Source organism: Xenopus laevis, chromosome 6L (assembly GCF_017654675.1).
Source record: "Xenopus laevis strain J_2021 chromosome 6L, Xenopus_laevis_v10.1, whole genome shotgun sequence".
Classification (NCBI taxonomy): Eukaryota; Metazoa; Chordata; class Amphibia; order Anura; family Pipidae; genus Xenopus; species Xenopus laevis.
Genome location: NC_054381.1, coordinates 98,064,802 through 98,079,986, shown reverse-complemented (window position 1 = coordinate 98,079,986; position 15,185 = coordinate 98,064,802). Strand labels below are relative to the sequence as shown.

The following is a 15,185-nucleotide window of genomic DNA, read 5'->3' as shown; positions in this document are numbered from 1 at the left end:
CCCACTGTGACAGTCTCCCCTTGAATGACGCCAACACACGTGCGTCTATACTGCGGAGCTTGACTTAATACCAGACTGAAAACAAAAGTTACACTGCTGCATTTTCCTGTGCACAGTACAACTGAGCAATATAAAAAAAAGGGTTTCTCTTAATAAAAAAGTGTAATGAGATATGAGCAGAGCCAGCTGAATCCCATCATGTCAACGTGAGCATTGACAAGACATAGCAGATGGTGCTCCCTCCATATTGAACCACAACAATTGCCATTATTGGGTATCACACTTCAGAAGGTCTCAGGTTCTCCACTTGTAAATAAAACATGGACAAAGTCTTAAAACAAAAGAGAAGAAAACTGCTGGATCATAATTACACAAGTAGACTTGTAAGAGAAGAGAATTTACTGGCAAGGGTGCAAGCAGGGACAAGCCCTTGTGAGTTTATTTGTGAAAATGCAAAGTTTAGGGGTATAAACACATTTGACAAATGGTTTGCTACCCCAAAACACATGCTCACAAATAAACTTGCAAGGGCTTGTCCCTGCTTGCACTTGCCACATGTGCCAGTGAATTCTCTTCTCTTTCGAGATTGGGAGGGTGCCAATCCCTCCATTATTGAGCATCGGGCACTTGATATACGGAAGGCCAGGGAGTGCGAGTTTGGATCTATTATTGTTACATGTAGACTTGTTCTCTTATTCTTTTTATTTTAATGTGGCAATTAAATAGTTTTTATTCCAAAAAGAAAAAAAATAATATATACCATAGACAGACAGGATAAATGGATAGTACTTACATCCAGTAATATTTGTCTGGAAAACTTACATCTGTTATTAGTTTTATTACTAATAACTCTAACCAAATGAAGGGACCCTATGTAATGGATAGCAACTGATTAGGGCTCATTTAAAGGGATACTGTCATGGGAAAAAAATTTTTTTTCAAAATGAATCAGTTAATAGTGCTGCTCCAGCAGAATTCTGCACTGAAATCCATTTCTCAAAAGAGCAAACAGATTTTTTTATATTCAATTTTAAAATCTGACATGGGGCTAGACATTTTGTCAATTTCCCAGCTGCCCCTGGTCATGTGACTAGTGCCTGCACTTTAGGAGAGGAATGCTTTCTGGCAGTCTGCTGTTTTTCCTTCTCAATGTAACTGAATGTGTCTCAGTGGGACATGGGTTTTTACTATTGAGTGTTGTTCTTAGATCTACCAGGCAGCTGTTATCTTGTGTTAGGGAGCTGTTATCTGGTTACCTTCCCATTGTTCTTTTGTTTGGCTGCTGGGGGGAAAAAGGGAGGGGGTGATATCACTCCAACTTGCAGTACAGCAGTAAAGAGTGATTGAAGTTTGTCAGAGCACAAGTCACATGACTTGGGGCAGCTGGGAAATTGACAAAATGTCTAGCCGCATGTCAGATTTCAAAATTGAATATAAAAAAATCTGTTTGCTCTTTTGAGAAATGGATTTCAGTGCAGAATTCTGCTGGAGCAGCACTATTAACTGATTCATTTTGAAAAAATTTTTTTTTCCCATGACAGTATCCCTTTAAGGTTTTTAACCATGCAAATAGCTGGTTCTGTTTCATACTGATGGAAAGCAGGGTATTTCTAAGCAACTTTCCCATGGTTTCCATTATTTATTTTTTATAGTTTTATAATTTTTTTCTTTTTCTTCTGACTCTTTCCAGCTCTCAAATGGGCATCGCTGACCCCATCTAAAAAGCGAATACTCTGTAAAGCTACAAATTTATTGTTATTGTTAATGTCAGCAGCCGGGGAGGAGAAATCGAGCACTGCAGGATGGACGGTCGCCCTGTCGCCTTTTTTGAAGAGGACCGGAAGTAGAGTTTCGGTAAGTTATTTCTTAATAAAGGCTTTGGTATTTTAACGTTTAATTTGTCTTGGTCTTTATTTTTCTATGTATACTAATGAATTTTTTAAAAAAATTTTTTGATGTTACTGGTCCTTTAATAACTTTTTCTATATATATCAACAACTTGACATTTATCCTTTAAGGGTATCTGTCAACTGATAATGCCCCCCCCCAAAAAAAGAAAGAAAGTCTGGGGAAACAATAGTATTTTGTTTTTTTTAAAGAATGCCCCCTTGCCTGCACTAGGCTGCCTGCACTGGGAGGGAGCTCATAATGCGGATGGCCATGTTAAAGGGAACGCATAATGAGTGGTTTGCACAGCTCATGTGTTGTGGATGCAACTAGGGTTGCCACCTCACTCCTTTAAAACCGAACACATATGGAATCCACAGCCTGCATGGCTAATTAGCAATTAATTTAGATGCATGATGCACGGCTGCACATGAATCAGATTAGTCTGCAGCATGCATCTAAATGCATTAGTAATTAGCCATGCAGACTGTGGATTCCATATGTGTTTGGTCAGGTCCGAACTGAAAATTAAAATAGGCCCTGTCATTTCTGTCATTTACACAGAGGCCCAATCAGCCAGCCCCCGCTAGCCCACTAAATACGGACTTTCTATGGGACCTTATAGCAGCCCCTCTGGTATTTGCCAGAACCCACAGATTGCCAGTCCCGGCCTGTGTTTGGTTTTAAAGGGGTGAGGTGGCCCTAGATGCAACAGACATGCGCGCAACTATCAAAAGCTGTGGCACTACTTTCAGTGCCACAGTATGGCTGCCAACTCCTGGACTCCCTCCTGGTGAGAGCACCTAGTGTAGGCAGGGGGCAGTCTTTAAAAAAAACTTGTTTCCCCCAACCGGAGTGCAGCTCTATTAGCGGAAACATTTTTCAGGTGACAGGTGTCCAATAATGTATATTAAAAGTACATATTTTTCCAAGCAAAATATGTCAAATTAGTTTACATCTCCTTGAAACAAAACATAACCTAGCGAATAAAAACACACCAGTCAGCCATGTTTAAAGATGGACACAACAATTCTGCAAGTTTTAGATCTCACCAAATGTACATTGTTGCAAGTTCCATCTCTAGGAAACTGTTTTATAAACACTAGGGCACAAAGATACATTTTAACTAGGGTGGGCACTCCTTTTCTGGAAAACAAATACCGGCATCAATCCTTTTCCTTCTCGATGGGCAGCAGCCTATTGTGAAGTAAAGGTGGGACTGGAAATTAGATCACATTAACTTTAAGCTTCCTTCCAGAGAAACAGCTGCTATCCCTGACTGTTATTTGGCAAAGGGCAGCTATTCACTTATCTCTAGCTACAATGCATTTTCCTTCAGACAGTAAATCATCTGCCCTTAAAACATTCTCTCAATTCCACTGTTGAAAAACAAACCCTTGACAAAACAAAAAGGTCAATATTTACAAAATGGAAAGATGCGTGTAATGGCATATCATCCTTTAATACAGAATGGCTCCATGGCCTGTTACAGATCTATTTTTACAGTCTGGTGAACTTGTATTTTGGCTGCCCTCCAGGGGGCCTTAATTTATGAGACTTTACAGCTATCCGTTAGAGTTCCCGGGTGCCTGTAACTCACTTTCTTTTTAATTAGCAGCTGGGTAAGAAAACTAATAAGAATATTCAACTGCTGACACCCAAGAAACATACATGGCATGTGATTGTATGATGACATTCTCCTTCCATAGGAAAATAGTCCGTTCAGCTCACTCACTGACCTCCAGCATGCATTCTCATGTATGTATATTCTCTCCTTTAAGCTGGCCACAGAAGCAAAGATCCGATAGTACGAATCAATGTACGATCGGACTTTCCCATCTCCCGACCTGCCACTAACCATTCAGATCAAAGTCTTACCATTCCGAACAAATAAAGTAGTTAAAGAACAGATCAGCCAATGTTCTGCCCCTGACGGCAATCGTACGATAGACAAAGCTAGTGACAGTCTCCCACTGAAAATTGTACGATCGGCAATACACGCAGAGATATTACCGGCAGCTGACAGAAATTTTCTAACCTGTCCGATCGACCAAACGACGATCTCCGCCGGATGAAAAAATTTCAGGACTCTCCACACACGTTCCAAAAATCGTACAAATCCTCGATTCGTACGATGAAATCTTTTTGTCTATGGCCAACTTAACACACACACTTTCCATAACATTGCAATGTTTTTGACCGGCCGAAATCGTATTCTTTGCCGTGCTGTTTTGTGTTATTGTCCCTATGACTGTAGCAAATCCCAAGCTCACCTAAATAAAGGTCAAGTATGTTCTTTGCAGGTGGAAAAAAGTAAGGATTTGAAAGATCCAGTAAAGCATAGAGATAGAAGCCTTAAGAGATCGCAAATAATCACTTCAGTGTGACTGGTTGTTTGTCAGACTATTACATAATGTATGAAGATAGAGGGCCAGGCCCAGAGGCTTTTCTGTGACCTTATACTGGGTAATTTTCAAAGTAACATAAAAGCCCAGAGTCTGCCCCAAAGCATTCACAAATAATTGTCTCCACCAATGCCTGTTCTTTTCACTATGAGACCCAGTGTGCCATTCTGGGCCACTTTCCACAAGGTTTATATTAGTGCTGGAAAGACGCCCAGACGATATTAGCGCAAGGCCTCTTAGTGCTGTAAACCACAGAAACCCTGTGCATGATACATCTACAATCCTAGCCATAAAGCATGGCCAGACTGTAAAAAGGAAGAGTCACATCAAGAAAATACATTTTCTAGTCAAAAAAGTCACTCCAAGAGAGCTAAATATACTACTTTTAAACAGGGTTATCTTTCGGATTAAATCACCCTGATCTCTATTGCAGGAACCTAAGGGCACTGGCATATGGTGAGATTTTAAGAAATGTTAGCAAAGGAGTGATTTTGCCATCCGCAGTAGTGCATATTTAACCACGGCCAACAAATCTTACCCTTATTGCTATTGTAATCTGTGTCTATTTATATAAGCAGCCATTATTACTTTACCAAGTTAACTTTACGAAACAATAACTTTTAAACTAATGTAACAAAGTTTTGCTCATTAAAAAATATAGTTTTATAAATCCATGACTTATAATGGCTTTATAAAACCATGACTATAATGGCCCTTTAAAGAAGTAGTTCATCTTTAACAGTGATATTCTGAGATTGTTTGCAATTGGTCTTCATTTTCTGTTTTTTTGTAATTATTTTGCGGTTTGTTCGTTCAGCAGCTCTCCAGTTTAGAATTTCAGTAGCTTTTATGTAGTTGCATGGGTCCAATTTTCCCTAGCAATCAGACATTGATATAAATGACTGAACAGAAAGGAGAGTGGCTGAATAGAAAGTAAAGCAATAGAAAAAAGCAGTAACAATAAAATTATAGCCTCACAGAGCAATTTGAAAGCTGGAACATACATACAGTAAAACATCAAGATGATTTATTTATTTGTATTAAAAATGCAGGGAGGCTCATTTATCAACATTTGAATTTTAAAGTTTTTAGAGTTTTTCAAAACGAAGATTAAACTCAATTTCTGGAAAATCACAAATGCCTTGCCATTTATTAAAAGATCGGAATAAAGTATGAATGAAAAAAATCACTGACCAATGCACTAGAAAATACAAAAACCTCTAAAAATTTAAGTTTTTCAGACAATTACCAGCGAAAATAAAATCAGAAAACCTCTAACAGTCCAAATGGCTAAAAAAAGGTCCAAAAGGATCAGCCCAGTTCCATTGACTTCAACGGAACCTCAACTGCTTTTTGTTTGAAAACTTTATAAACCTCAAATTTTTAGTAGAGAAATAAAAAATAAACGAAATTCCATTTGTGAAAAAAATAGCAATTTCGAATGTTAGTAAATAGGCTCCTTGGTGTTACACATTTGACCTTTCATACTTTGTTAACTCTGAAAAACACATTTTCATACTAACCCTAATTTGCTGACATAATGATTCAGAAACATAACAAAACATTAATATTGTCCTTGAAAAGTACTTTACGTCAATGTGTGTAAATATACCGACAGTCTCAGAAAAGGACCCAATAGGAACATGGGTAAATGCAGACATTATTTACTTAGTAAGTAATGCTTTGGGAAGCGTCATTGCCAAATGCATGCAGACACATAGCAAATAGCAAGCAAAACGGGGAAAATACTTGTTTGCCAACTTTAGCAGCAATTACAATAATGGAACTAACTGGCAAAACACAGGGGTCCACATATTGGCAGGGCACTCTTGGCACTGCTACTGTAAACATGCAGCCAGGAAATAATATGAAACCAGTGGGAACATGTTAGAAAATACTGTAGTTAAGAGGGGGGCTTAAAGGAAGAGAAATGTTTATAAGTTGTTTTATGTAAAAGGTCATGTAATAAGCAACTTCCCAGGTCATGGAATGAAAGTTCTTCACAATTAAGTCAATGAATTATACCTTAATATATTTATTTTCTCGCCATACTAAAAAAGAGAAAGTTGGAATTTGCAAAAGGTTCAAACAAAAGTTACATTTCCTTGTTAGGTTTTGGCTTGTCGATGCATTTCAAAAAGCTTGCTATTGATTGGGCAAGTAGAGCTAATTAGAATTTGTATAACTAGAACTCTTAGCACCTTTGCTGTCAACAGCCTCGGAAATGAGGGGTATTCTGGGGGCTGTAGTTCACCAGCTGTAGGCTGTTAGTTTGATGGCCTTGTTAAATAGTATTTATACTTTGCAAAGCTTAATGTAATCCACAGCTGAAAGGAACCAGGATAGGAAAATGTGTCTGCCTGACAATTCCATATGGTGGGATGAATTCAGATATCTAGTCATTTTATACTGGAGTTTAAACCCATAGCAACCAAGCTGGCATTAGCTTTGATCACTCAACTGCAGTAGAGGCAAACAGAGGCAAAATTCTGATTGGTTGCTGTCGGTTACTATCTGTAGTACAGAATACATAGTGTACATACATGGAGCATGGTCCCTGATGACATCTATACTTTTATCATCATTAATGTACCTTTGTATATTAACAGCTGCCTTTATATGTACCTCCACAGTATTTTAAAGGGGTAGGTCATCTCATTAAGTTTTAGTATGTATGTCCTTTCTTTTTTAATTAGTCTACATTTTTATAGTTTTTTTTTTTTTTTAATTACCTGCATTCCTTTTGTGCCTCTCACCAGTATTCACATGGGTGCCATTGACCCAGAAAGCAAAAAAATATAAAAAAAAAAAAATCTGTGAAGCTATAATTTTATTGGTTTTGTTACTTTTTTATTACTTATCTCCCTACTTAAGCCCCCTTCTATTCATATTCCAGTCCCTCGTTCAAACCATTGCCTGGATGATAAGGTAAATGGGACAACAGCAACCAAACTATATAGAGCTGCTGAACAAAAAGCTAAATCATTCAAATCAGAAAACAAAGACCAACTGCAAAATGTCTCAGAATATCACCACCTACATCATTAATTTAAAGGCGAACTACTCCTTTAAGTACGAGAGTATCAAAAAGTACAGCCATTTGAGCACTGCCCCAGCTCTCTATACCAATTAGATCTCTGTACATCAGGGGTGTCCAAAAGGTGGATCGGGATCTACGAGTAGACCTTTAGCTGCTGATCAGTAGATCTCAAAACTCTGTCATCAAACACCATGTCCAAATCAACCTCCTGTTTCATGCTTTTCATTCAGATATTTATAACATTAAGGTTACATAAGAAAGAGTTATTTGTTAAATGTAGCAATATACATTTTCTCATAAATCATATTTAAGTATGTTCCATGGAACAGAATGCTAACAATACTTTTATGGATGTAGCTCCTGATGGGGCAACATCACTAAAAGTAGACCATGAATTAGCAAAGTATGGGCACTCCTGCTGTACACAATGTTTTTACCTGTTTTCTCCTTGCTTGGCATTGGCAGGGGGAGTCTGCAGAATTGTCTGATTCCCTTCCATCTCCACCACGCACTTTGTGTTCAGATCCAACTCTAAATTAAACAATTATTGTGCACATGATTACTTTTCTAATCCGCCAACAGAGTAAAAACATGCCAACATTCTCTTTAATCCCCTAGCTGCAAGCTAAAGCCTTTAACCCACCACCCACCCCTGAAGTAGCTCAATGCCTCTATAAAATAATGAACATTGTATAATATTTGCAGAACTATAAGAAGCACAAGTCTCTTCATGCCTTGTATCTGTATGTGACACTGTACAATTCATTGGTACAGTACTATAGAATATGCAGGTGCTTTCATAAAAAAGAAAATACATATTGAGCCAGAGCGGTGTCTGTTTAACTGCTAGATCCTGAGAATGTGTATGTACACACACCGTTCTGCATCCACCTGTCAAAAGGAAATTACAAAGCGGAAAAGTAATGTTGGGCAGAAAAAAGATGAATGGATTTGTGCCTTAGGCAAATACTGTCAGGCTGAGGCTGCCATTTGTTTAGTGTTTTACTATCAGCTCTTTATAATGTGCCTACATATTTCCCATGGCTGTGAAAGCCATAACAATACTCACACAAGGCATGAGCTCTACTCATTACAGTTTTTGTGCACTAAACTACAACTCCCAGCATCCCACAAATAGTCACATGATGGAATAGTAGTTCAGCAATATCTGGAAAAAAAAAACACAAATTGCCTGGGCTATTTGGGCAAATTGTTGCATTCTTCTCTTGACGTACACCAGAAACCATGAATCGATTTTAAGATCAGAGATTTGGAACTTGCAGCTCGGTATTCCCTGTTGCACTACAACTCAGAGCAAGGCAATGCTGAGAGCTGTAGTCCAACAAGGTGCAGGCTGGTTTGTAAGAGTGCATGCTGCAGTGCCATAGGCAACAGATTGGTTGAGGACTTTTTCCCAGGACAGGGATGTTTCCAGCTGTGGCTTTAAGTACTGCCAAACTGCACAGCTTCTTCCATCATGTCACTATGTGGGAAGTGGAGAGCAAATCCCAGTGGGAAGCCACAGGTTGGAGATGATCCATGTCCAAGAAAGGGAACTTTCCATGACTCGCCCTCCCTATAGCCGAGACAAGCAATGTACAAGGCAGATTACCTCTCCGGTTCATGGGCCGGACTCTCACAGCTACTAACACCTTGCTGGCCGACATTCTTGCCTGGCACAATCCTACTGGTTTCCCAGAGTATCCGAGTCAGATGGAAGGTTTCTTTAAATCCCAAAGAGATGCTGCACATGTCGCCTGGATTGTAGGAAGGGACGCATCACTCCGGAAGAGACGAATCCCATCGCGGTCCATGGAGGCCAGCAGAGCCCGGAGTGAGGAGGAGGTTCGGCTTCCTGAGTTTTGATCTCTCCTTATTGGCAGAGGACAATCCCCGGCCCTGCCGCTGTCGCCATTACCCGCTCACTTCAGAAAATCCTATCGCTGCGGCTGCAGCTGCCAGTCCGGCCCCTCCCGACGCCTGCTTCAACCCTCACCCAGGAGTAGGCATGCCACCTACAGGAGAAACTCCACAAACTTTCCTTCCTCCCTCACTAAAACTCCATAGTCTTTGTTTCTGACACTGCTGGGGAATGTTCAATGTGAGTTCACCGAGGATATTCCAGACTCTCTATCGCACGCACTGCTCGCCGCACAACTGTCACCGCCCCCTGACACAACGCATGGTGCATCAGCTGTCAATCACAAAATCCGCCAAATCGCAGTTCATGTTTCATGGGATTTAAACACGCGAAGTTTCTTTTGCAGAAATGTCCCCCAGACTCACTTGAAGGGGCGAATTACCTTTAATTACCTTAAAGGGGTTGTTCACCTTCCAATAACTTTTTTTCAGTTCAGTTGTTTTTAGATTGAATTAAAGTTTAAAGGGGAACTATTGCGAAAATGAAAATTTAATATAAGCTTCCTCATACTGAAATAAGAAACTTTCTAAATACAATCAATTAAAACATTCTGCATTGTTTCTGAAATAATCAAAGTTTATATTCACTATCCCTCTCTCGGCATCTGTTTCTCTTCATTCTGTCTTCATGCAGCAGTTGGGTGTCAGATATTCATTGACAGATCCAATATATTTTAAGGTGGCCAGTGGCGGATTAACACTACCTGAGGCTCCTAGGCTACACTTTCCACAGGGGCCTGCCCCCGGCCCAACCCCTGTATACCCCCCACATACCCACGACCGCCATATTCAAAAAGGCACAGAATGACCAACTCTACGCCTAAGTCTCTCTCTCTATTCTCTATTCCTGTGTGTCTCTCTCCCCCTCTTTAGCTGTCTCTCTCTCTTTTGTTTGTGTCCCCCTGTCCTATGGTGTCAGTGAAGCCCCTCTCTCTCTCTCTCTCTCTCTCTCTCTGTACCCCCTTCCCTACCCCAGGCTCAGGGCTCAGTTATAGTGGGGGGGGGTAGGGAGGTTTGTAGGCCAGGATATGGGCCCCTAGGCTATAGCCTAGGATAGCCTAGGCATTAATCCGCCCCTGGGGTGGCCATACACTATAAGATCCGCTCGTTTGGCAAGGTCGCCAATATCGGATGAATCCGAACCTGGGGCCAAACGATCGGATTACAATACTATGAATGGGCTCTGACGGGTCACAGGACCGCATCAACTAGCCGATGCGGTCCTGGATCATACAAAAAAATCAAACTTGACTGATCGTTATCTGGCCGATTTTTGGCCTGATATCGAACGGGAGAACCCGTCGGGAGCCCCCACATATTGGCAGATAAACTGCCGGATCGGTCTAAAGGACCGATATTGGCAGCTTTGATCTGCCTGTGTATGGCCACCTTTATATGGGGACTTCCTTTTTCCTAGAAGATGTAGTAGAGCTCATTCTATTAAAATCACCAGAAATTCTCTCTCTACATGCAGGATTTGTGCAAAAGGCAGTTGTTTTGTTAGAAAGTTCCAAAGAATGCTACCGATCATAACTCAGAAAAAAGGAAAAAATGGAGAAAAAAAACCCCAAGAAAAACATATAGTACAGCGTTCTTAGATACGACTGCACCTCAAAGTTATTACATTCACACACTATCAGTGTATTTACCCAACCTCAAAAATTGGTGCAGGTGAAATTACTTATGTATACTTAAAGCAACATCAGTTTAAAGTGCGCTTTGGCTAATTGGTGAAGAAAAGGTTTTTTTAGAAAATAGGTGGGCACCCACACAGTTTGGAACCCTCTTTCTGGTGGTTGATTATACTCACAGACAGCCAGAGTATGATTCACATATCAAAATCATCAGTTGCTCCCCGGGTCCTTCCTTTTGGACAACAAAAGTGTGGCATGTGAGGAAAGTGTTTTAAGATAAATATATTGCACTTACAAAATTTTCCCTTTTAAAATCACTTTTAAAACCAACATGTGGCATTCCTCTACTAAGGGCCAGTATTTCTTGCAGCATTGAGATCTCCGCGGCACTTTTCCCCTGTGAGCATGCATTCTGCTGTATGATCGGTAGCATTCTTTGGAACTTTTGAATTATATTGGTGGTCGGAGAGAACCTTCGTTGCTACTGAACTGGAGAACACACTCGTTTAACTTTTAATAAGTTATTTTGTTTGTACTGGAATCAGTTATTTGAATGAGCTTTGATTCATCTTCTAGGAAAGCGAGCCCCCCTATAAGATATATTGGATCTAACTGTCAATGACTATCGGGCACCCAACTGCATGAAGACAGAATGAGGAGAAACAGATGCTGAGAGAGGGATAGTGAAGATAAACTTGATTATTTCAGAAACAGTAGGGGCATTTTAATTGATTGTAATTAGAAAGTTTCTTATTTCAGTATGATGAAGCTTATATTACATTTTCATTTTCGCGATAGTTCCCCTTTAATGTTCCTGTCTGGTGTTTCAGCCTGACAGCCAGTAATTCAGCCTGAATTGATACATTTCTCAGCAGCATCAGTGCAACATTATAGAAAGTAGTTGGAGAAGTCTTTATTTCTGGTGATCTATCAACAAAACCTGAAAAAGTGTTGGAAGGTGAACAACCCCTTTAAGTTAACTTTTAGCATGTTATAGAATATCATATTCCGAGCAACTTTGCAGTTGGGCTCATTATTTATAGTTTTTGAATCATTTGCCCTTTTTTCAGCGTCTTTCCAGCTTTCAAATGGGGGTCAGTGACACATGCCCCAACAACTGTTGCTCTGTGAGGCTATATTTTAACTATTATGGTTATTTTTCATTACCTAGTTTTTTATTCAGTCCCTATTTATATTCCAGTCTCTCATCTTAACCACTCCTGGATGCTAAGGTAAACAAGACACTAACAATTAGGTAGCTGCTGGAATTCCAAACTGAACATAAACATAAATATCTGAAAACCCACAAAAAAATTTAAAAAAAACCTCAAAACCCTGTTTTCGTGATTTTTATTTGCTAATTATATTGTTTACACAGCAAATAATTTACTGTCATATTCAATTTTATTCCTGGACCAACAAGTATATTTATTTTTTTAGCTGTATTATTGGAGTTTAGGCAGCCATCTCAGGTAATTTTGCCTGGCTGTGTGCCTTCAGAAAGAGCCATCACTTCATAATAGAACTGTTTTCAATTAAGCTGTTGTTTCTTCAGTGCAACTGAAGCAGTCACAGAAGGACTTGGATTTTTTTCTACAGAGTGCTATTCTCATATCTCTCAGGAAGCTGTTATCTTGTGCCAGGGAGCTGTTAACTTGTTACATTCCCATTGTTCTGCTGATGGGCTGCTGGAGGAAAAAGGGAGGGGGTGATACTCCAACTTTCAGCAAAGCAGTAAAGCTAGCCATAGATGTAAAGATTTTTAAAAGATCCTATCGTCATCACGAGACCACGATTATCTCGAAAACGATCGTATGATAGTGCGAATTGTCCATCAACTAAAAACACCATTTGCCAGGAAAACAAAGGGGAGCTGCCTGCTTGTCACTGCAAACATAGATAGATTGCACTGGGACTGATAAAGATTTTTTAACCTGGCCGATCAATTTTCTGACATATGTCGGCCGAAAAATTGTAAGATGTACGATCATTCGAATCCCACTAACCGCACAATAATTTCAAAGGATTGGTCAGTCTTTGCGTCTATGGGGGCCTTTAAGAGTGACTGAAGTTTATCAAAACACAAGTCACATGGCTGGGGCACCTGTGAAACTGACAATATGTCTAGCCCAATGTCAGATTTCAGAGTTAAATATAAATAAAATATGTTTGGTCTTTTGAAAGTGCAGTGCAGAATTTTGCTGGAGCAGCACTATTAACTGAGGCATTTTCAAAACAAACATGTTTTCCGGTGACAGAATGGCTTTCATCTATTTTTCGTACTATGAATTTCTATGTCATACTAAAAATTAATTGAAAGGTGAACAACCCCTTTATTGAAATGTACTCATATACGATTTCTGCTTCACTAGAAATGATATAGAGCAACCTGTGTGTGCCTTATTCCCTCATTACATGGACTGTACTGGGCTTGGAGCAGCCAGGGATTGAGGACTGGAACACTGGTGTAACAGGAATACAGAAGTTTTTTTGTGTTGCCCTGTATACAAGAAGAAATTGTCTGCCTTTCTTTGTAGTCAATAATTGTATAAAGCATGCCTTATAGGGAAAATTTGCTTGTGAGGTTGGCAAATAGAGCAATATTTGCTCAACCTGTGTCCCAAATCTGATTTTGCTCTGGCTCTATTTACTCATAAGTTATCTTTGCCTTTCTGACATGGGTGAATTGCCACTCATGTCATAGATAGATAGAAAAAGAAAATTATTGTAAGCAGAGCTGAGCCAGGCCAGACAGGCACCCAAGGCAACCTGGCCAGTCACAGCGCCGTCTGTGTGTGCGCATGAGTGAACTGCTGCTTGTGCGCACATGTGCATTGCCGTTCGCGTGCACACATGGATCGCCAAAGGCGCAAGCACAAATAGACGGGGGGGGAGTGTAAAAAATGGCGCGAGGCATTACTGGCATTAATAGCCCCCAGTGTGTATACCTATCTAAGTTCTACCAATCTTCTTACTTTGTTACAGACAGCTAGGCTTATTGTCAACCATCCCATCACTGCTTGAGAAAATACTGATTTTTTTTTTTGTTTATGAAAAAATTAAAGAATGAAACTAGCAGATATTGAAAATATTAGCATTTACCTCAAATTACTAAAATTACTTGTAATCCACAGGGATTGTTTTTCTCTAGAGAGCTGTGAATATTATTTATTGCCGATATTCAACTTTTAAGAATTAAGGGAAGTGTAAAATACCACAACTAGCCAAAACTTTGTTTTTGTAAACTGACAACAGAGAAAGCTATTTTACAATACACACTAAACATAAAGAGAATCATAATCTAAATCCAGAGGGCTATGCACAAAGGTCATCATATTCTTAAAAGTAGCACTCCAGCATGGAGTTAATATTTTGTTCCCTGCTCTACTTTCATAAATTTGTCAAAACAACTTCCAAAATTTTGAAGATGGTGTAAAGTGAAGGAGTAAATTTGTATTGTACCAATACAAGTTTCTCCATCAGGTCTATCTAACCCCGACTAAGTTACATAGGTTTGGAAGTAGGGCTACTGGCAACTGCCATAGGTGTCAGGAGGAACAGGCTGATTTTCTCCACATGTCGTGGCAATGCCCCCACATACAAGCATTTTGGAGAGCTGTCATAACGCATCTCTCGACACATCTGGCTCTCCCCCTGGTGCTTACTCCACACTCCTGTCTGTTGGGTATTTTGGAGGGAGTTATTCATGGGAAATTCTTACAACTGCTCACTAGAGGTCTGTTATACTATGCAAAAAAGTCTATTATACTGAGATGGATGGGGCCCCGGCCCCCTACACTGACAATGTGGCGTAAGCAAGTGAATACTGTCCTCCCTCTGATCAAACTTACCTACTTGTCTCGGGGCTGTCCTGACAAGTTTGATAAGATTTGGCGTCCATGGACTGATGCTGAGGGTATTACTGATGTAGGTGAATAACCATGTATCTCTTGACCAAGGGAAAATTAATATGCATTCTTGTTACTGTTATACGGAAATGTTACTGGTCCGTGTCTCCCAGGCGGGTGCATACCCCCCCCCCCCTTCCCCCTTGTCTTGTGAATGAAAATCAATAAAAACTTTTTGGTTTGAAAAAAAAAATTTGTATTGTACAGTACAGTATAGGATTTATTCAGGGGCGTAACTACAGAGGAAGCAGACCCTGCGACTGCATGGGGGCCCAGGGGGGTATAGGGGGCCCCAGGAGGTATAGGGGGTTAACTTTTTGCCTTAATTAATGCGCAATCTCAACATATATTGGTAAAACAGGACAACCTCTGGATATGTTTGGGGCCCTAA

General features: G+C 40.0%; 1 protein-coding gene across 4 annotated transcripts in view; it reads right to left on the bottom strand.

The window, feature by feature from the left end:
• The window catches only part of LOC108718532 (kinesin-like protein KIF13A), a 133,509-nt gene extending 123,930 nt beyond the window's left edge, over positions 1–9,579 (bottom strand). For all 4 annotated transcript variants that reach the window (XM_041566308.1, XM_041566310.1, XM_041566309.1 and 1 more), the window contains exons 1-2: positions 8,945–9,579; positions 7,770–7,863 (exon numbers count right to left, since the gene is read on the bottom strand). In XM_041566308.1, coding sequence (XP_041422242.1) covers positions 7,770–7,863; positions 8,945–8,999 — 149 coding nt within the window. In that variant the 5' untranslated portion in view covers positions 9,000–9,579. The remainder of the gene's footprint in view (positions 1–7,769; positions 7,864–8,944) is intronic.
• Between the last annotated feature and the right edge of the window lie 5,606 nt (positions 9,580–15,185).